The 21,662-nt window shown below is 36.1% G+C and overlaps 1 protein-coding gene across 2 annotated transcripts in view; it reads left to right on the top strand.

Annotated features, from left to right (window-relative positions):
- urb2 (URB2 ribosome biogenesis homolog) overlaps nucleotides 1-19,963 on the top strand; it is a 30,582-nt gene extending 10,619 nt beyond the window's left edge. For both annotated transcript variants that reach the window (XM_056470679.1, XM_056470678.1), the window contains 6 exons: nucleotides 31-191; nucleotides 1,101-1,211; nucleotides 4,236-4,478; nucleotides 8,565-8,661; nucleotides 15,202-15,341; nucleotides 18,142-19,963. In XM_056470679.1, coding sequence (XP_056326654.1) covers nucleotides 31-191; nucleotides 1,101-1,211; nucleotides 4,236-4,478; nucleotides 8,565-8,661; nucleotides 15,202-15,341; nucleotides 18,142-18,339 — 950 coding nt within the window. In that variant the 3' untranslated portion in view covers nucleotides 18,340-19,963. The remainder of the gene's footprint in view (nucleotides 1-30; nucleotides 192-1,100; nucleotides 1,212-4,235; nucleotides 4,479-8,564; nucleotides 8,662-15,201; nucleotides 15,342-18,141) is intronic.
- Nucleotides 19,964-21,662: the final 1,699 nt, after the last annotated feature.

The following is a 21,662-nucleotide window of genomic DNA, read 5'->3' on the forward strand; positions in this document are numbered from 1 at the left end:
CTGAAAATAGCATGCCAATCATTTCTTCAGGAACGTGGATGTCTCTGACAGACGTGAAGGAGCTGGAGGGTCCAGTGAAGGAGCTGCTTAATCAACTGATGTCCAGCTGTTCTCAAGAGCAGTTCCATCTATTTCTGCTGATGCTCAGAGAGGGGCTTGTGGCTGCAAAGGTTGAAGGAGGCCAATGCACTGTAAGACATTCCCATAGTAGATGAGTGTTTATTACTGGGTTCTTATTAGTTGTAATAGCTTACAATAAATGATCACCTAATGCTGTTAATTAATTTAAAAGGTTAACACATTCATTCAGTTTTTCAGTGTATTTTTTGTAAAAATCTGCAGAACGCAAGTCCTCAAGTGAAACACCTATTTATGATTTAAATGATTTGATTCATTTGGAAATAAAACCCATACAGAGCACGTAATAAATGTCATTTGCATCTTTAGCTGGTGAAATTTAAATATTAATAGAATAGTTAAAGTGAAATATTACCCATTAGTGATACATTGTCTTTCACAGTCAGAGGGCAAAAAACATCTTAATGCTTACAGATTTCATCCTTAATGATTTGATAGTCATTTTATTATTGAATTATTGCAGAGAATTTATAAAATACCCACTTATAAAATAAAAAACATTCTTTAAGTGTCATTTATTTGCAAATGAAGCCCATGCAGAGCGCAAAATGAATGTGATTCTTATTATATTTATTAAAATAAAGTTCAATGTTTTGCATTTCCAGAGCACTTTGATTCAATTTTGAGAAATCTGTCTTTGTTGTTGCACAACCTTTACACCTAATTAGACTAATACTCATCCAGATATCTGGTGTTATTTCCTTAAAAATTAAATTAACCTGTTATTTTTTAATTCCAAAAATGAACTATCATTATTTAACTGAGTAACAGTCCACATATAATAGCACTAGCTTTTGATGAATTTGTTGTGGAGTGTCTGTATGAATTAAAAATAGATGTTTCATGTTAACATGAAACAACAAAGATAACAAATCCATTCCTTTTTCTCTTTCATAGCATAAGAGTTTCTAAGCATACTTGTAGTGTGTACTAATGATATGTTATCTCTTTTGCTTTCACAGGAGGTTCTGTCCACAGTGACTTTAATAAAGCTGCTTGCCTGTTGTCTTTTTCCAGAGCATTGCTCAAAGGCTTTTTGGCTCATCACCCCACAAATAATATCCAGCCTCATTGTGAGTATTCCACTGCATGTTTTCAATTTGTTTCCCGGTAGATGTTTTTCCCTGAATAAGATTAATCACACATGGGTCTTTTTTATAGTAATTGTTTGTAATGCAATTGTCTTTTCAAGATGGAAGCATCATACTATGCTTTGGAATTTGATTAATTAGGATATAAAAGTAGATCAATAAGCTTATTTTGTTTTTCCACAAACTTTAAAGATATTCCATGACCTTTGCATGGAAAACAGTAGTCAATTTAGACAACTTTACGGTTTAAGACACTTTTTAAAAATTAACAAACACGTTACGACCCTGTTTACTTTTTATAAGTTATTTTCTGGACTTCCTGTTTAAATAAAAAAACACAGTTGACATTGTGCAATAAATGCGATAAACCTTCCCTTTTTTGAGCCTGAAACATTCTTTTAAGGGTGCCTAGAGAGTTGGCTGGCAGTGAAAAACACCCTGCAGAAAGCTTTGTAAAACATATCACATACCTCACCCACCAGCCTGACGTTCTCTTGTCTTGATTTAGCATTAAAATTCATCTGCCTGGAAAAATCAGGTTTCAAAGTCTTGTCTGTGTCACCGAGTTCAGTCAGAGGAGGCCTGTGTGTGCCTGACAGGTTACTTTCATCACTCCACCTTTCTTCTCCGCGTCAGAACTTGATGCAGTAGAGCTGCTGCTAACAGAGTTCACCAGAGCGACCAGAAGCTTTGTTAACCTTGCTGTTCTCACATCTTTTGTACACAAATAGAGAACAAGCTCTGTAATCTTCACTTTTGTCATTAATATTTTACAGCACGGATCGTGTGCGGTGCGGTTTAATAGAATTCTGTTAGATAGTGAAGTGATATTGTGCTACATTTGAAGATTTCTGGTGAATGTCAGTCTGGATTGTAGGAGATCTGCTGTGCATATTGTATTGTTTGTTGTGTTTTCTTTTTCCCTATAAAAACACTATTGCTGGGCAAAGACTAATCACAATTAACCACATCAAATATAAAAGTTTGTTTTGACTATATGTGTGTGTGAATTATTTACTCTCACCGGCCACTTTATTAGGTACACTTTAATAGTACCGGGTTGGACTCCGTTTTACCTTTAGAACTGACTTAATCCTTCGTGGCATAAATTTAACAAGGTACTAGAAATATTCCTCAGATATTAATTGGTACTAATGGGCCCAAAGTGTGCCAAGAAAATTTTCCCCACACCGTTACACCTCCACCACCAGCAGCCTGAACTGTTGATACAAGGCAGGATGGATCCATGCTTTCATGTTGTTGACACCAAATTCTGACCCTACCATCCGCCGAATGTCACAGCAGACATCGAGACTCATCAGACCAGGCAACGTTTTTCCAATCTTCTATTGACCAATTTTGGTGAGGCTGTGCAAATTGCAGCCTCAGTTTCCTGTTCTTAGCTGACAGGAGTGGTGGTCTTCTACTGCTGTAGCCCATTCGCCTCAAGGTTTGATGTATTGTGCGTTTAGAGATGCTCTTTAGCATACCTCAGTTGTAACGAATGGTTATTTGAGTTACTGTTGCCTTTCTATCAGCTCGAACCAGTCTGGCCATTCTCCTCTGACCTCTGGCATCAACAAGGCATTTGTGCCCACAGAACTGCTGCTCACCGCTTTTCTGTAAACCCTAGAGATGGTTGTACTCAGACTAGCCTGTCTGGCACCAACAACCATGCCAAGTTCAAAGTCACTTAAATCACCTTTTTTCCCCCATTCTGATGCTCAGTTTATGTATATGTGATATATACACACACAAATAGTTAAAAACAGAAGAGTTTTCTTACATAGATATTTAAATGTATAAATAATTTGTTTCATAAACATATATTTTATATCTAAATATAAACAAAAATTTTCCCAAATATATGCATGCATGTCTATTTACAATATACATAATAAATGTACATAGCGCACACAATTATATCAAAACAAACTTTTATTTTGTATGTGATTAATCTTTGCCCTGCACTAAAAAATACCTAAACCTGAAATTCATATGATTTTTCTAAATGAAGACGGCTCCGACTTAAATTTAGATCATGAACCTAAAAATACTGCCTACTTCATCTAGATTGCTATAGCTGTTTACTTGCATATTAAATTCTGTTTGATAAAAGATAATCTCTTGAATAATACATTTTACAATGCCATTGGCTCTCTAAACAAAATCAAACCCTGGTAAAATATTTGGCCAAGACTTAAAGGGATAGTTTACCCCAAAAATAAAATCTGTCATTTAATTCCAATCATTATTAGTTTCTTTTGTCTGTTGAACTCAAAAGAAGATGTTTTGTAGAGTGTTGGAAATTGATACCTATTGACTTCCTTAGTATTTCATTTTCCTGCTATGGAAGTCAGTGGGTATTTAAAAAGATTCCCTTTTTTATGTTTAACATGGAAAAGAAACTCAAGGTTTAAAACCACATGAGAGTTTGTAAATAGTGAGTTGGTTTTTATTATTGGTGAACTATTTCTTTAAGTTTATTCATGCACAAAAATAATTATTTAATCAGAATGTACCTGTAATATGAATCAGTGAGAAAAGTTACTTTTTCTCAGCATGTAGTGCAGTGACAAGATGTACCAGCAGGGGCTATGTGGAGCTTGTTAACTAATAAAACAAACCAGCATACTAATCATGACTAGCATGCATGATAAATGTCATCAGGGTGGTTTTATGTGGTCAAATATTTCAATATAATGCTCGCTAAATCACACTACCATTTAAATTTGGCATCAGTTTTTCTTTTTTATGATATTTTTTTATGCGTGGACAAATTAAATTGATCAAAATTGACAACATTTCGCCACCACTTTATGATGAAGTGCTTGTTGTGTCCCTAATTTTAAATCGAAGCATTTGCTAAATGAATACATGTAAATAGCCTTGTGTTAAATGATATGTAAAGCTGTAATATTTACCTTAACTTTAATAAATGACCACAGTGAATGCATTAGTTGGCGAAGACTTTAAATTTGACAGATTTCTTTTGCTTTCTCCTAGTTTATAATAAAGGAATCCAGCAAACTCCCCTCTCTGACCCGTGTGCTGACAGTACCAGCTCTCGAGGCCCTGACCGTCCTGCTCCGGCAGGGTAAAGCACAAATCTCCAACCCACACCATGTGATTGTGGTTTTGGGCGCACTGCAGCTTGTGCCTCTCGATAGTCATTGCATGGAGGACTATCATTCTGCTTTTGAGGCCGTCCATGAAGCTCTGTTTGCAATTATCCACTGCTACCCTCAGGTGAGCACCCTGGGATGGAAAGGGGGAGAGAGATAAAAGCCTAAACCTGATAGTACTTAGCCATTTTATTGTTGCACTTTTTCAAGTTGAATTATATCCTTATACATTTCGAATTGACTTAAGAAATCGCCCAAAGGCTGAGGTAGAAACCATGCCAGATGCTATCAGTTAAAAAAAAAAAAGGTGGGGATCTGACATCTGTTTATCTGCACTTGCTTTGGGAAAATCTTTTATTAATGTAACTTTCAGGTTATGTTTCGTGAACACACCCAGTGCACTGTGTCTGGTGAAAGAAAAATGAGTCCCGTAGTGTGGATCAAAATGTAATATATCTGTTAGCAAACACAGAATGACATGGGATTTTCTTGGGATAAAGAATCCCCATTCAGACTGGTTTTCTTTAAAAGTAGAATTCAGAAATGTGCTCTCATGAGCTGTAAAAAATGAGTGATGTTATGGCAACATTCAGCTGATCTGGTGAATTAGTACTCTGAGATGCTTTTGATAATAATGTTTATGCAAATAGGTGTGTTACAGGCTAATGCCGCTTGATGTTAGGAGTGAACATTACAGTGCCCTGGAGAGGCGTTTAATTTGCTCTTTATACAAATGAAAATTAGAATGTAGTTTGGACAGTTGCCACAGATCCTGAGGGGAAGGAGCTCACGGTGGAGTCTGGTAGTTGGGGAATTGCAAGAGTGTTCTAGACTGTAAAGACGTTATGCTTGACCATAATCTCAAGATGACCTCATGTTTGAGAAGCTTTATAAAGTAAAATGAGAGCAGATATTAGAGTAGTTTTGGAATTAGTCACGAGGATGACTGAACAATTAATTCTGATGTGCAAAATGGATTCAGTAGTGCAGCCAATGTGTCCAAAACCATTTTTATTTGACAATATTTGAATATTATACACAAACCTTATGACCACCTTTCTAAAAACCCAAAACATTATGACCACCTGGCCAAAGTGCTGTTGGTTTTTCATGTGCTTCTAAATAGTGTTGACACCCCTATAGACACAGGCTTTAAAAACTAAACATGAACAGAAGGTTACTTAAGGTCTTAAGGTGAAGCTGCCACGGATCAAACTTGTTTGTCCAGTATATTCCATTGATCTATAGGATTGAGTTCTGTGGAATTTGAAGGCCAACACCCTGAACGCTTCATCATGCTCTTTAAACTATTCCTGAACAATAAGTGCAGTGTGGCAGAGGGCATTATACTGCTGATTATTAAGGCCACTTCCACCAGGAAACACCAGGGTGTGGCACTTCTGCAACAATAGCTGAGTTCCAAATGGCACACTGTGCACTTATGCACTATGTACTTATGCACTTACACACTCAACAGCATAGTATATGTATGTAGTGTCAACCCAAATGGTATACTGATGTTTTTTTTACTAAGCAGAAATTCAAACCATTTCCCTGATGACGTTTGACAGCTGCCAAATTTTGTGAAATATTTGACCAAAGTACCAAATATTTCCTGCCATGAGTATAACTGCATTCACTATCGGTAGGTGGTATAGTCACTCTTGTAGGTAAATTTTGCTTTCATTTATTCATTTTCTTTTCGGCTTAGTCCCTTTATTAATCAGGGGTCGCCAAAGTGGAATGAACAGCCAACTTATTCTTCATTTGTTTAATGCAGCGGATGCCCTTCCAGCCACAACCCTACACTGGGAAGCACCCATACACACTCTTTTGAATTTTGCTTTCACAGTCCAAAATAAATAAAGTAATCCAACAGTGCCCGCAAGCTCAGCCCCTTCCACTACGTGAGCAAAGCTGCGGCTGTTGAGTGTGTGAAGTGTCCATCATTCCACACGCATCATCAGGGTATTTAAAGCGCACTTATTCTTTTTAGAGTTTTCAGTGTGAACGCACTGCTCAAACTGTTTATACTACAAAATGGTGTAGAATAGTACATAAGTATGTGATTTGGGATGCACCATGTGTTTGCAAGTAGTTAGCATGTGGACTCATTGATTGCCGAGCAAATCATTCTCAGGAGAATCACACTCCCTCCCTTGTAAAGGTAAGCAGTGCACAAGTCCACAACCATCCTTACAATCATTTTAACTAATTAAAAAATACAATTTAGACAATCTGTTGTCATTTATTTAGCAAAAAGGAAAAACTAGATGTTTCTGTGCAGTTTCCTTGTTTTCTGCAGTTAATGTTTTAAAATAAAAATGCATTTTGTTCTTTGTAATCAGGCTTATAAGCATCTTATTGGTTATTGGCTTCCAAAAATAGAGGTATTGGTGTCTGCCTAAATCTCAGCATCCACTTGTTAAGTGTGATGTCAATTGAAGCAGCTTCCGGGTCCAAACACTCTATCAAACTGCATAGGAAGACTCGTTAAATGGTAATAATAACGTTTACAAAGCAACGTAATACTTTCAAAAATTACGATCGCAATATATATATATATATATATATATATATATATATATATATATATTTATATATATATATATATATATATATTTATATATTTATATATATATATATATATATATATATATATATATATATATATATATATATATATATATATTTATATATATATATATATATATATATATATATATATATATATATATATATATATATATATATATATATATATATTTATTTATTTATTTATTTATATTTTTATTTATTTATTTATTTATGCCTAATATCCGATGACTAGAAAGTCATTTGGCTTGGACCCGGAAACAGTATTCCATACGTCACCGATACATCTTGACTTAACAAGTGCATATGTGTATCACTAACCAGCATTATTATGCTGTTTTTGGTAGATTGCATTGGTTCACACTTTTTAAAAGTACTATCAGCCTCGTGCTTATTTGCCCTGTTTAATAAATCTGGTCCTAAATGACTAAATAATATGTTACATTTTTACAATGTGGCTTACTTTGTACACTACACAAATCTTGTGGTTGATCCGAGTTGCAAGAGCAACAAATAATAACTTGACTTCTAGTTGATCATTTGAAAAAGTGGCAGAAAGTAGATTTGTTTGATGAATAATCTGTTGAACTGCATCCTAATCACAAATACTGCAGAAGACCTATTAGAACTTGCAAGGACCCAAGATTCTCATAGAAATCAGTCAAATTTGGTGAAGGAGAAATCATGGTTTGGGATTACACTTAGTATGGGGGCATGCGAGAGATCTGCAAAGTGGATGACAACATCAACACCCTGAGGTATCAAGACATTTGTACTGCTCATTACATTACAAACCACAGGAGAGGGCAAATTCTTCAGCAGGATAGCGCTCCTTCTCATACTTCAGCTTCCACATTAAAGTTCCTGAAAGCAAAGAAGGTCAAGGCCAGTCCAGTCACCAGACATGAAGTGAGGATTATTGAGGATGTCTGGGGTAAGTCATTGCAGAGATGTATGGATGCAGTCCTCCAAGCTCTGAGAGTCAAACACAATATTAATTCTTTTTTTCACTGCACCATGACTTTATATTCTACTGTACATTATTTCTGTTATGTGACAAGACTTTTGTCCAAGCAAATTCAGACCTTACTGTCCTAATTAAATCATTAATAACCATGACATGATTATATTTTATTTTGGTAAAAATAAGCATAGTCTAGAGGCCTTTGCGTTTCATATAAGCCACTTTTGATACCAAATGATCAACTAAAAGTCAAGATATCATTTGTTATTCCTAAAATTTGGATAGGCGACAAGACTTTTGTCAGGTAGTGTATATTGCCATTCAATGTAAAGATAATGTGAATATTTGACTTTTCAGCCATAGCTTACAAAGTTGCCAGGACGAAGCTAAAAAAAGATGAAATCAGCTTTCTATTAAAATGTTATTATTTTTGTTTAATTTTGTCCTATTGGTTTCATAGTATTGTTTTGCCATCTAGCTGAGCATATCTACAATGCTTAAAAGCTTACTTTTTTGGCACAGATGGTTATTGTTATTGTTTTTTTTTCTACTTTATGCAGTGAATTCAGACTTGCATAAACATAAAGGCCAAATAATTTTTCATGCCAAGTCCAGCTGTGCACCAATTGTTAAAGCTTTAAATGTTTGCAGGTGATGCTGAAGGCTTCTCCCACCTTCCTGAATTGCTTTTATCGCTTGGTTTCTTCAGTCATGCATGAAGGGAGACAGCGGGGTGACACTGACAGAGGTAAGCACACCTATTATACACACATCCACAAGAGTTTTAAAAGCCATTTCAGATGTCTACATGTCAATATTGTGTACCATTTGAGAATGGAAACTTTTTATTTATGTATTTATTTTTTAAAAGTAGTACAACATTAATATTGTGCAGAAAAATCACTAGGTATTCACCAATGTTTTTTGTAATGAATGAGTTTGGATTCATTTAAAGCTGTTGGCATATCAGCAATAATATTAAAAGGCCAATACCGATGGTTTACTAATTGCATGGAAACAATGAGTCTTGGACACTAAAAGAAAACGACTCCACTTTAGTCAATATTTTTGTGGAGAAGAATGTTTTAATTTACGTATAGCAATACAACAAGACTTTAACTTTTCTTTGACATATAATATCATTTAATTAACGAAAACCTAATGTCATTTTATATCTTAACTAGTGCCTGTCCTAAAATGTTTCAAAGAGTTGAATGTTAAATGGTTCGGTAAATTCATTTAATAAAAAAAAAAAAACCTAGTTCTGTATGCAACTCACCAGTAGCAGTATCAGAATGAACTGAACTTTTTTTTTTCGGCTAATATAAAAAAATCCTATTGGCGCAATAAAATTACAAGACAGAATTTTTGGGTTATTAAATTTTATAAATACACTCACCGGCCACTTTATTAGGTACATCTGTCCAACTGCCATTAACGAAAATGTTTAATCAGCCAATCACATGGTAGCAACTCAATGCATTTAGGCATGTAGACATGGTCAAGATGATCTGCTGCAGAATGGGGAAGAAAGGGGATTTAAGTGACTTTGAATGTGGCTTGGTTGTTGGTGCCAGACAGGCTGGTCTGAGTATTTCAGAAATTGCTGATCTACTGGGATTTTCACGCTCAACCATCTCTAGGGTTTACAGAGAATGGTCCAAAAAAGAGAAAATATCCAGTAAGCGGCAGTTCTGGGGGTGCAGATGCCTTGTTGATGCCAGAGGTCAGAGGAGAATGGCCAGACTGGTTTTAGCTGATAGAAAGGCTGCAGTAACCACTCGTTACAACTGAGGTATACAGAAGAGCATCTTTGAATGCACAACACGTCCAACCCTGAGGCGGATGGGCTACAGCAACAGAAGACCACACCGGGTGTCACTCCTGTCAGCTATGAACAGGAAACTGAGGCTACAATTCACACAGGCTCACCAAAATTGGACAATAGAAGTTTGGAAAAATGTTGCCTGGTTTGAGTCTCGATTTCTGCTGCGACATTCGGATGTCAGGGTCAGAATTTGGCATCAACAACCTGAAAGCATGGATTCATATGGCCTTGTATCAATGGTTCAGGCTAGTGGTGGTGGTGTAATGGTGTGGGGGAAATTTCCTTGGCACACTTTGGGCCCATTAGTGCCAATTGAGCATCATATCATTGCCACAGCCTACCTGAGTATTGTTGCTGACCATGTCCATCTCTTTATGACCACAGTGTACACATCTTCCGATGGCTACTTCCAGCAGGATAACATGCCATGTCATAAAACGTGAATCATATGAGATTGGTTTCTTGAACATGACAATGAGTTCACTGTGCTCAAATGGCCTCCACAGTTACCAGATCTCAATCCATAAGAGCACCTTTGGGATGTGGAGGAATGGGAGATTCGCATCATTGATGTGCAGCCGACAAATCTGCACCAACTGCGTGATGCTATCATGTCAATATGAAGCAAAATCTCTGAGGAATTTTCCAGTACCTTGTTGAATCTGTGCCATGAAGGATTAAGGCAGTTCTGACGGGAAAAGGGCCGTCCAACCTGGTACTAGTAAGCTGTACCTAATAAAGTGGCCGGAGAATGTATATTGGGTTGTTTTATTATCCTTTTGGTGGCAAAGCTGAATTTTCATTAATTGAAGCTCAATTGCTAAACCAAATTTAACTGACCTTTTTCTGAGAAGTAAATGTGAGGGCTAAGTTTCTCTTGGTTGTTAAATTAATCTTCTATTCACGACTCTTTTGTAACCTTTTCCAGAAAACCTCTTTGCACCCAATTGAATTGATCGTCAATGAATTCAACAACACTTTTAGCATTCATGCTTTTAATGTTCGTTGTAGCTGGCAGACAAAGAAAATGGAAAGCACCTGATGCTGGAAAGCTATTACAATTGAAACTTAATACAAAACGCGTCTTATTCTCAAGTCATTAATTGAGTATCAATGGAGTCATGTCTTCTGTTTCCTCTCCATCTACAAGCTGCCCTGATTTTATTGTGCAGAGAGAAAGATATGTTATTTCAGAGGTATGATTCACCTAATGAGACAAGCGCCTCGTTGAGCTGTGTTCAGAGACAGGCGCTCGCAGACTGTGGCTCTTTGGATTGAATTTCAAAGTGAAGTGAAGGAGAAAAAAACTCCATGAAGACTGAAGGTTGAATTTGATCCCGAAGCTCAAGGCTCAACACATTTTAGCACTGAAGGCGTATCCCTTTTGAATTGAGAACTCTATTTATGACTCTGAGGTTTAAAGCCTCTTTTTTATTTTTTTGCAGTAGCATCAGTACATTTAGTCTTTCTTCGTTTCTCAGACTTTCATTTTTGACATCAAAGCTCGGTCAGAACTGAAATGTATTCAGATGTGAGGCAATTTCGGTCTTATTGAACATCTTATGGTAACTTTCTCAAAGCACGAATTTGACTGCATGATCACTCTGTTCTGTCTGGATCCAAAGATAATGTCACTTTGAAGCGATTTAATCAGGATTCCTGTTTCTTGTGTTTTAACTAAGATGTCTTTGAAATAAATCACTTGTGTAGTTGATGAGTTTGGAAATTTTGAATAAATTTGTAGAGATTTAAAGACGCCGGATAGATGTTCATTAAAATGTCTGGTTTAATTAATAGTTTTATATTATAATAGAGTGTTTTATTCAGAAATATGGATTAAACTGGTCAAAAGTGACATCTTTTACATCATTACAAATGTAAATAAACGCAGTTTTTTTTTTTTAAATCACAAAATCTTATAAAATGTCTCATGGGATCAACAAAAATATTAGGCAGCACAACTGTTTTCAGCAATGATAATCATAACTTTGAGTGCCAAATCTGGACATTAAATTCGACATGAAACAGAAGTTAAGTTAGCCTTTTTTTTCTTCTATAGTGATGTACATCCAATGGACTATATGCACAGCTAGTGTTTTTCAGCCAACAACAAACTTCCGGTGAAAGGTCTGTGTAAATATTTTCAGTTTAGTAAGGTTTCTTTTACAGCATTAATGTTGTAATATAGGGTGTCCAAACTCGGTCCTGGACAATAATATCCAGGTGCAGACCCGCAGACCCACACACGTTTCATCACACACAATCCAGGACACACAATCTAGGCAGGGGCCAACCATATATGGTTACGACGGATGTTAATGATATTGAAATCTTCTCGGACCTTGTCATCAATATATTTATATATGCAGTTGAAGTCAGAATTATTAACCCCCCTTAATTATTAGCCCTCCTGTTTTTTTCCCCAATTTCTGTTTAACGGAGAGAAGATTTTTACAACACATTTCTAAACATAATAGTTTTAATAACTCTTCTCTAATAACTGATTTATTTTATCTTTGCCATGATGACAGTAAATAATATTGTACTAGATATTTTTCAAGACACTGAATAGTATTTATTTGCTTAATCAAATAATGATTTGATTGTTTTTATTTACATAATATGAGTAGCAAAACTGCACAGATGTTAAAATGATCGTTGCGGGTTGTGATATAATAATCAAATAAGGACTAAAATGGGAAACCCTAAACTATTCACAGTCACGGATGGTTTCGATCACCATATTTGTGAAATACAGGTGGCGATAATGATCCTAAGGAGTTAGTCGTCGTTAAACAAGAAAACAGATCTGATCTATTAACCATATATGGCTCGCCCCTGCCTAAATCACGTGTCCTGGATTGTGTGTGCTGAAACGTATGGGTCTGCGGGTCTGCAGCAGGATAGAGCTCATCCTGGAGGGCCAGTGTTCTGCTGTGTTCTCCAACTTGCTTCAACATACTTGCCAGGAAATTTCTAGTATATCTAGTAGGATCTTGATTAGCTGGTTCAAGTGTGTTTGATTAGGGTTGGAGCTAAATTCTCCAGGATTCCGGCCCTCCAGGACTGAGTTTGGACATCCCTGTTGTAATATAATTAAAATATAATAGGTTAAATAGACTTGAGCTCTCATTTTTTATGTGTAAAATGAGACGAAAGACTGTGTAAACTCTAGGGCAGTGCGATTAATGGAAATCGTATCGAAATAACAATTTGAACAGCATGACTTTCCAGCCGTATGCTATTTGAACCAATCCTTGCGCATCGTGCCTAAACAGAGTGCGAGAACAGGAGACTAAGCTTAATGACAAATAGCCTGCTTCGGTCTTAATGTTCAAAAATGTCAACATCTGTGGTGTGGGAAGTTCTTTGGATATAGAAAGGCTGATGTTTTGCAGAACCAGGTAATTTGTAGGACCTGTCAGTCACATAACGTATCTAAAAGCATGTGGAAAGTGCGAGGAGCGTCACTTCCCTCAACATTGTCAACATGCTTTTGTGCTCGCGCTCATTTGTCGTTGCTAGTTTACCATCAACTGTTTTCTCAGAGAATGACAAACTAACAAAACATTGCTGCAGCTCTGAAACCAGTTTTATTTATGGAGAAAATTAAAAAGCACTGCGTGTTTGGGTGCTCGGTGTATGTCTGAGGTGCACCCGGAATGTGTACAAATAATATTGTTTTTCCTCAGATCTGCTCTAGAGACAATTTGTTACACCTTTACTAGGTAATTTTTTTGTTTTGCCTTATGTCTGTTTTACAGACATGTTACAGGTCTTTGATAAATGTCTTAATTGTTTTCCTTTGGAAATATGTTTCAGATTCACACTGTAAAACATCGGTGTGTCACAATAATCGCAATATTGTTCAAGAAAATCTGGATAGGTTTCTTTTGCCCATATCACACAGCTCTAGTAAACGGAAGCGCCGTCAGTAGCAGCAGGCTAGTGCAGAAACTCCAAAGACATTTAAAATTTTAAGACATGGCGTGGAAAATGGAGTTTAATGCAGTGCTTCTTGTCCAGTCTGATAGCCACTATCTACATGTATATTATATCAAACAGGCAGTGAAGATCTCGGATTTTTAAAGAAATCAGATCTTGAACTTGTAGTGCATTGTAGTGGTGTAACAGATCACAAACCATCTCATGGTTCGGATCACACTATCGGATCAAAGATTTAAATGCAGTGCTTTGTAGAATTAATAAACATACAAATCATTATCATTTATGATTCATGTTGTGCGGGTTTGAATTGAGATCATGATCTTTTAATGTTTAATTGTGCAGCTTTACACTGAATGCATTAATGCAGGCTAAACAAACAGTGACAGAAAACACCTTTAATTAATAACCTAAGAAAGCATTTAAGTAGATTCCACCACAACTTTTTCCGTCATCATTATATTTTACAGGGAAGCCAAAATGCTTTTATACACTTGATTTGATTGACGCAGGAGGCGATCTCTCTGCAATTCTTATAGATGTTGGATTAACCTACGAATTAAAAAAAGGTTATTTATCCACGGGTCATGTGCGTTCCGAACTGCGGGTTGTGATCCGTTACACCCCTAATGGCTTAACTGTTCACCGGAAGCGCTTGGACTGGCTCACTGAAAATTAAAAATTAGTCTGTATGAACATTGAAATGGGACAAAAATGTAGGGCGGTGCATGATTTCATTTGTTGGGAACCGATTGGATCATTGGAAGATGGGTGTTTCTAACAAAATGGAAGAAGATTTCAAGGCCAGTTTGTGGTGGGTTGTTGAGGATTACTGTCAGCCAGTGTCCTAATACGAGGAGCTAAAATTTAAAAACAGGCCAGAAATTTATATGTGCATTATGAGAGGCAAATGAAGGTTTGATTTAAAAATGATGAGGGCAAAATATGTGTACAAAATAGTGAGTGCACAGATACATTGTTTATAACAAACACTCCTATATACATAAATATTTTGTGTATTTTGATTTCATGCCAACTTTAAAATGATATCTGAAGGATCATGTGACATTGAAGACTGGAGAAATAACTACAGAGAATGAGTGAATTACATTTGAACACATAAAAGAAACCTTAAATAAATAATTAACAAATAATTTTGACTGTACTATAATTTAATTTATATATATGCAGCCTTAATGAGAATAATCATTAGGTTAAATTATAGGATAATTAGAGGTGCAGTATATGATAGTGTTTTGTAAAATCAAACCTAAAATGTTCCTACCACATCACAGATATTGCTGAAATCTGTCTGTGTTATAATAAATCACAGGCTTTGCTGACGTGACATGGTTTTAGAGAGAGGGTTCATGGTTTACATTAATTGAATCAGGGTTATAGTTTTAATTAAACGCTCCATCGGCATTTAGCATAATGAATCACATGCGTTAACAAGTCTGTTTTGACAGTTCCAATTAAAATATCAGAATTGCTTTGTGATATGTCTGTTTTCAGCTTCTGAGAAAGACAGAGAGAGTCTTCTGAAGTGTGCTAGGCTGGTGGAGAGGATGTACACTCATGTTGCCAGTGCTGCTGAAGATTTCACTGTCTTGTCCTCTTTCATGGTCGCGCAATATGTCAGTGAACTGCAAAGGGTAAGTTGCTAGTTATTTTCAGTCTTTAATAGGGCTGTGCTCTGTATTGTGAATTTTTTTCTTTAAGTATTTCCCAAATGATGTTTAATAGCACAAAAAAATTTCGCAGTATTTCCGAAAATATTTTTTCTTCTGGAGAAAGTCTTATTTGTTTTATTTCGGCTAGAATAAAAGCAGTTTTAATTTTTTTTATACCCTTTTAAGGTCAATATTAATATATATATATATTTTGGGATATAAAGGGAAGCTCCAATCAGCTTTTTTGCAGCCGATACTGAGTACTAATTCCATGTCATGTTGATCACCAGATACTGAGTACCGATTCTGATGTTTCAAGCTTTATAATGCATAAAGCACATTTTCGCTCTAAGATTGATGCTTAAGTGGAGTTTTCTCATTACTTAAGACACTAAATTAAGGCTGCATATAATTCCTTAAATACATCTATTATAACCATTTAGTGTGCACATGTCATGGTCAGAAAGAGCTTTACAGAAAATGATATATAAAACAGATTGAAAAAATTGGGAAGAAATGATTAACAATGCAATTCAGAAACATTGCAAATGATTGAAGAATTCAAGATGTCTCAATCAAGAAAAGTTTGAAGCGCATATTTGATGCATAAGAAGTTAACCTAACCAATATAATGCTTAGAACATCACTGTGCCTCTCTCAATCTGTTCTCTTGCTCACTCACTCTCGTCGCCATGATTTTTAGGGTATTTTGTCTAATTTGTGGGTGTCACAGAGCCACTATGTGGGAGACTCACGAAGCTTTCGGGAGAGGTCATACGATTGGACACTAGATAGGAGCAATCGATCTGTTTGCATTACAGCAGCTCAAAAGACTGGATATACAATAGCTGCAACAAAGAGACCATCACTCGCGCGAGTTGTGCCAATATACTGTATAAACTGGTTGCACTAAATCTGTATATATTTTATTTAGCTGTTGTGACTCGAGCACAGCGTTCACTTATGCCCCCCCTCATCATTTACCTCCTCACATGTTGTGGCACTGCTGAAGTATCATATATGGGTGCACACATTTAGGATCAGTTCAAGACATCGGCCAGATTGGAGAGTACCGATTGAGTCATGAAATGTGATTATCGGGCAATACCGATCGATCAGAGCATCCCTAATATATATATATATATATATATATATATATATATATATATATATATATATATATATATATATATAGTTGAAGTCAGAATTATTAGCCCCCTTGTTTATTTTTTTCCCCAGTTTCTGTTTACCAGAGAGATTTTTTTTCAACACATTTCTAAACATAATAGTTTTAATAACTCATTTCTACTAACTGATTTCTTTTATTTTTGCCATGATGACAGTAAATAATATTTGACAAGATATTTTTCAAGATACTTCTATACAGCTTAAAGTGACATTTAAAGGCTTAATTAGGTTAAGTAGGCAGGTTAGGGTAATTAGGCAAGTCATTGTATAACGATGGTTTGTTCTGTAGACTATCGAAAAAAATATATAACTTAAAGGCTTCATAGTTTTGACCTTTAAATGTTTTAAAAAAAATTAAAAACTGCTTTTATTCTATCCGAAATAAAACGTATAAGACTTTCTCCAGAGTAAAAAATATTATCAGACATACTGTGAAAATTTCCTTGCTCTGTTAAACATCACTTGGGAAATATTTAAAAAAGAAAAAAAAAATCCAAAGAGGGACTAAAAATTCGAATAATATCTGGATGCAGCCTTTATGATGCAAGCTAAGATTGCATCACTCAGCGATGCAATGTCAGACACAATGCACTCAATGGAGTGAGTGTCGTCACTGTGACGGGTAGGGTTAGGGGTGGGGTTAGGTGAGTGCATTAAAAAGCATTGGTTGCGGCTCAGATTGCACTGCACCAGGTCTGGATCCAGACCCCTCGCAATAATTGACTTCAACTGTGTATATATAGTATGGACAAAATAAAAAGTCTTTAGATTCACGTTATGCTTTTTTGTTTACATTGTGATGTTGCAAAATACTTTGTTTACGTTAATATTAAAAAAAAAATTGTGCAAAAGCCATGCAGACAGAAACATCAATAACAGTAGAGCAATATTTACAGTTAGTTTTTTATGTAATGATATTTTATGCTTGTAATCTTTATTTTTTTTTAAATAAAACATTTGCCCTGAATTTTAAAGTAAGAAATATGATCACATATCAATGAGTATAATTTAAAATATGAGAAAAAAAGAAATAGTCCCTTCCATTTGTGTCCAGTGTATGTATGCATGTATATATTATTAATTGATTGAATTTACAGAAATAAATTTAATTTATTTTACTATCGTGATGTGTGTGTGTGTATATATATCGTTTTCAGAATATAAGATGACTTGTATCATGATATGAGATTTGTCATATCGCCTCACCTACCACATGCACATGCCAATTTCTGCTCAAATGTTTCTTTTGCGATCTTGTGAACCGCCTAAGTCAATATTTGCTACGGTGTTTGAGCAGAGTCTTCTCACTGCCATAAATCTCAAAAACACACAATTACAGCTTGAGAGTTTACGTCCCATGTCTTGAACTCTTGGCAGTAATGTTATTCTAACAGATGAGAGGTTGTGTTAACCTTAAACTGAAGGATCAACATGTTGTCCAACGCAATCTGAGAACCATTTGTTTTTGTTCACTTGAATTGTGAAGTGTGTTTGACCTTCTGAGTGACCTGAGGCTCGTGTTACTGCACTGAATCACATCAGCGCACTTTGCCGATAATTGCTGTCATTGTATACTTTCTTTCTTATTTTCTAGGTGACGCTTCAGCCAGAAATCAAGGCACATCTAACAGAGGGAATATACTGCATTCTGGACCACTGTGTTGAACAAGACATCAAGTTTTTGAACACCACCCTTCAAATGGGCGTCAAAGAGGTCTTCAATGAACTGTACAGTAGTTACACACACTATCACAAATCTCAAAGGCAAGGGGAAGAAAAGTACACTGTTTGATAATTGTATTCAGTGCCCTAAATAGTTTGTGTCATGGAAAAATACTATTTGGTAATTTTTACTTCTGATTAATCTCTTATAGTTGAATAAATGTTAAAGACGGGGGTAAAAACAGGTGTCGGTTCATCCAAAAAATGAAAGCTGAAAATATTTAGCTGTGCGTATGTTTTTTTGCAAACCTGTATGTGTAAAATGTTCTTTTGTCCACACTAAGAAATGCAGTAGGCTCTGTTGTTTAATTTCCAATGTTTTAAAAAATATCATGTTCTTATTAAAGGAAAATTCATACAGGTTTGAAATGCCATAAGGGTAAATAATTGATGACCAAATGTTCGTTGTTGATTAAAAAAATGTATTGACTGAAAATGGCATTTCCAGTTTTTGGCTGAAAGAGGAACTGCCAAAAATATGAGCTGAGAAAAAAAGATTACGCAGCATCGCTTGACTTTCACACCGAAGGTAGAAAGTGCTGCTTTTGAATGGGCTGACCAAAGTGCAAGTGTACCCATACAGGCCCGTACCCGGGGTTCAAGTGGTTCAGAAGACCCACCCCTCACTGACAAAGGTCCAGAATTTGTCCCATACATGACCTCATTTGTCCTATTTTGACTGCTATGCCATTTCGGTGAAAATAACCTATTGAAAATACTTTAAGACCAAGCAGAATCCAGTTTTGGCCAATGCTATTGCTAACAAATATTTTTCAAGAGTTCAACATCCAGCTGTGCAAGAAAACATACAATCTGACGTAAGAGAAGTCATCTTTCCCTACTGTCTAGTTGAGAAAACATTTTACAAGTAACTTTTATTTTAAATCTTTGACCTTATTCTTGAAACAGAAAGTGACTGATAAAAATATATGAAGCACCAAAGCGGACCATTTTAAAATTGATTTGAATACCATTTTGGCTATAATAGTAAAAAGTGTGGTTATGATGATCATCCGACAAGCTATATCAGAATAGGGCGTAAAATGTAGTATTTCAATTTCATAATTAAATAGAAAATGAGGGTTATAACTGCAAAAAGGTCTACTGTTTAAGAAAAAGAACCACCCCTTTGACCTGCATGGCTATGGGCCTGTCATACACATTTCTATACATGTCTTGCACACAGGACTTGACATTAACACCCGCCAACCTGCCATTTGCTGGTAGATTTCAGCTGTGGTGGCTAAAGGCTGATTTATACTTCTGCATTAAGCATACGCATATGCTCTGGTGCAGCATTTGCACGGTTGCATAGCCATCGGCATGGCTGACGCCAATGCTGATGCACACCTCTCAAAAAATGTTGCAACGACGTGTTGCGCAAGCTCTGTGATGGTCCGGCTTGGTAACTGTGACCCGCGTGGGCAGGACAGAGAGCCGCACGAACCTGTTGGAGTGAATGTTTACAAGTGTCCAGTCCCGTGAAGTAGCTCTAGATCAGGGGTGCCCAAACTTTTTCTTATGAAGGGCCAAAAACCAAACTTGATTGAGGTTGGCGGGTTAAAGGTAAATATACCAAACTGTTATATGTTAAAGATTCCATGGTAAATATCTAATTTATTAATATTTAAAGTTGTCTTGAGCATTATCCGCTATCCATTAAGTAACGGAATTTACATTTTAACATAAAAAAATCCGACTCATTCAGAACATCTAGCTGAAACATTTAGTTAGTTTGCTTTTTTTTTGTAGCTCAACAATTACACAAACAAAAAGTTATGTTAAATGAGCATTCGATCTCTGTTTTGCACCATTTTCCCTAACCTTCCCTACCATTCTTCCTCTTTTCTCAGATGGGCTGGTGGGCCAAATCAAAGGTTACCATGGGCCAACTCTGGCCCTAGTTTGGGCATTTCTGTTCTAGATGGAAACTGTTGTGTTGTGTTTACCTTATTCTGGTACACGTTCTGAATGAGCGAGTTTTAGCCATAGACATTTAGCTACTTGAACATTAAGGTAGCGTTTAGAAAAAACGAAACACACAAAGGAACACAAAAACCTACTGCCAGCTAGCGTTTCGGAAGTGTTATTGCAGAGCAACACAAACAGCATGCAGAAGTATAAATGTGCAAAGCTACAAGCAAGGCAGGTGCCATGGGTCACACTGATCCCTCAACACAGAATCAGCCTTTAGACTGTCACACCCACTAGCCACTTTGGCTGGTTGAAGATAATGTTTTCATTGTAGTTTTCTTAAAAAGCAGAGTTTAACAATAAGGATTGCCCAATGAGGGGCTGGCGTAAGTAATGACAATGGTAACTGTGTTTGCGTGTGCAAAAGAAAGCAGGTGAATACCGAATGAGAGGATGATCACGCACATGGTGAGACACAGCCTAACCTGACGCACTGACGAGGGCTTTAGTATCAAAGCTGATTTCAGGTGATGTGATGCGCGCGAGTGTTTAAAAGTTTCAAAAAGAAATGGTTCCAGGAAACTGGTGCGATCGGTTCTCTTTTAAACAAAAGGTGGTTCTCGTGCACCCACAGTCCTGCTGCTTTCAAGAGCTCCAGATTTTTTAAAGGTCTTTTTGTAAGCAGCTCTTTAACCTTTTACGTGATAATCCTTTCCTTATCGCACACAGTCCATTTTTTACCTGCTTTCTTTTTCTTACAGTTATTTTGGGCTAAGAATTATTTATTAATTTTTTTTGTAAAAGTGTGTAAATACTTGAAAAGTATTTGTGTGTAAATACTGAAAAGTCATGTGAAATAAAAACTAATTGCAATGTCACACTATGAACTCATTTGCTTATGCTTATTAAGCAAGGTCATACACAATACAAAAAAGTGAAATGAATGAGGAGGCATGTGGAAATTTTAATTTAATCAAGTAATTTAGCATGCCAAAGTCAAACTTTATGCACATAAAATGTATTTTCCCAACAACAAAATCGTGGCTAGTGAAAATGGCGAATGGCTAGTAATGTTGGAAAACTACAAGCCACAGTGGCTGGTGATCAGAAAAGTTAATGTCAAGCCCTGCCTGCACATGCTAACTGTAAAAGCAAATTCCACTCAAATAATGTGATGACCAGTCATTTATATGTAATATACTCATTCCTGCTGCTTGCAATAGTCCTACTGTGCTGTCATGGCAGTGCTGGTAAATGGACACCTCTCAACATTTTACTTTAAAAATGTGGTTATTTTGTTGGCTTTTTAAAAAATTTGAGTTAAAATTTAAAAGTGCTAAAAAGTTACTTTATTCAGTTTCAGTTTTCGGCCAAATGCATCCAGTTTTTTTCTTTTCAACCCAGATCCTAGTTTATACTTTCATTTTGATGCATCTTTATTTTAAATGAGTCTGAAGTCACCATGTATTTTATATTTTC

The sequence above is a fragment of the Danio aesculapii genome, chromosome 13, assembly GCF_903798145.1.
Source record: "Danio aesculapii chromosome 13, fDanAes4.1, whole genome shotgun sequence".
In the NCBI taxonomy this organism is placed as follows: domain Eukaryota; kingdom Metazoa; phylum Chordata; class Actinopteri; order Cypriniformes; family Danionidae; genus Danio; species Danio aesculapii.